General features: G+C 57.5%; 1 protein-coding gene across 1 annotated transcript in view; it reads left to right on the forward strand.

Moving 5' to 3' along the window:
* The first annotated feature begins 365 nt into the window (after positions 1-365).
* Positions 366-1,780, forward strand: part of nudcd1 (NudC domain containing 1) — a 13,697-nt gene continuing 12,282 nt past the window's right edge. Inside the window, exons 1-2 of the mRNA XM_017303251.1 lie at positions 366-694; positions 1,409-1,594. Coding sequence (XP_017158740.1) covers positions 452-694; positions 1,409-1,594 — 429 coding nt within the window. The 5' untranslated portion in view covers positions 366-451. The remainder of the gene's footprint in view (positions 695-1,408; positions 1,595-1,780) is intronic.

A 1,780-nucleotide genomic window follows, 5' to 3' on the forward strand; every position in this document is an offset into this window, starting at 1 on the left:
TCGGTCATGACCCAAAGCTCATGACCATAGATGAGGGTGGGAACGTAGATCGACCGGTAAATCGAGAGCTTCGCTTTTTGGCTCAGCTCTCTCTTCACCACGACGGACCGGAACACCGCGGTACAGCGCCGGTCCAGTACAGACGGACCGGTACAGCGCCGGTCCAGTACAGCCGGTCCGGTACACCGCGGTACAGCGCCGGTCCAGTACAGACGGACCGGTACAGCGCCGGACCGGTACAGGGCCGGTCCGGTACAGGGCCGGTCCGGTACAGGGCCGGTCCGGTACCGGGCCGGTCCGGTACCGGGCCGGTCCGGTACCGCGCCCGCTTCACGGCAGACGCTGCCCCGACCCGCCTGTCCTCCTCCTCTTTCTTCCCTTTAACTTCACAAGATGTAAAACAAGATGGCGGCTGAAGAATCTAGAACAATTCAGATCCAGAAATGTTTACATGCATCTCCAGGCGGTTCTGATCCACCAGTATGACCAGCACTGCAGGTTCTGGTTCTGTCTAACTGGTCCTGTGCTCTGCGCTGCAGCGGTGGAGGAGCTGCAGCTGAAGGACGCTCACTACACCCTGGAGCACCTGCGGGCGTTCGGCATGTTCAACCACCTGCAGCTGGACCCGTGGTACCAGGACAGCGTTCTGTTTGTGGACTCCAGAGGACGGGTTCTGAGCCTCAGCGTCACCCTGGTGAGTCTCTGCACCTCCAGAACCGGCTTACCGGACCTGGCCCACTCCGGTTCTGCTGGAGTGGGAAGGCTGTGTTGCTCTGAGTGTCCAGCAGGGGGTGCTGTTGCTGCGCAGCTGGGCTATTAATGTAAAGGATTCTGAAGAAGTTCTGTTGGGTCCGGATCTGTCAGGTGATAATGAAGTCAATAAGTGATTACAGAAATGAGTTCTGGTTCTGATCCAGGTCGGCTGCGGAGCTGCTTTTATGTCCGGCTGTAATCAGAGATGATGACCATCTGTGGTTCTGGTTCTGGTTCTGATGGCCGTGTTCTCTAGGCTGTAATTAGAAGCAGCTCCAGCATCGGATCAGGGGCTGCAGAGGCCAGATTATTAACCCGGATTGTTCTCCAGATGAGCACCAGAACCTCCAGGTCCAGTTTCTCCAGAACCAGAACCACACTCTGCTCTCTGATTGGTCAGAAACCAGGAAGTTTCTGACCAATCAGGCTCCCTGAGACCTTCTGGGTGGAGAAACTGGTTGAATCCAGAAGGTTATGAGGATTTTACCGGGTCAGAACCATCCGGGTCAGAACCATCATCACTCTGATCTGAAAAAATCTGCAATAAGGTCCAGCTTCCTGTGACCCGTTCAGCCTGGTGGTTCTGGGATGTGGGTTACTGGTGACCAGTCCTGAACTGGTTCCTCACTGGACTTGGCTCTGGTTCTGGTTCCAGGATACGGCTCTGGGGAAGCCCAAGGAGGTGTTCAGCTTCGGTTCCGAGTCCGGCCGGGCCGAGGACCGGCTCTGCGCCTCCATCAGCCTCACCTCGGCCACCTGGGCGGCGCTGTCTGACGGCGCCGGGCGGCTGCTGCTCCTCCGCACCGGCAGGAGGGGAGACGGCGGCCACTGCAGGTGGGAGGTGAGTCAGACAGGTGGAGGGGTCGCGACCCCAACCCCTCATCACAGCTCAGCATGTGGAACGATAGCTAGCTCCATCGGACTGAGCTGCACCAGAACCATGAGGAAGATCTGAGGCTAAGCCTAGCATCAGGCTAACATTGGGTTAACATCATGTTAGCATGAAGCTAGCGATGGGCTAACATCA

This window comes from Poecilia reticulata, unplaced genomic scaffold (genome assembly GCF_000633615.1).
Source record: "Poecilia reticulata strain Guanapo unplaced genomic scaffold, Guppy_female_1.0+MT scaffold_232, whole genome shotgun sequence".
NCBI lineage: Eukaryota > Metazoa > Chordata > Actinopteri > Cyprinodontiformes > Poeciliidae > Poecilia > Poecilia reticulata.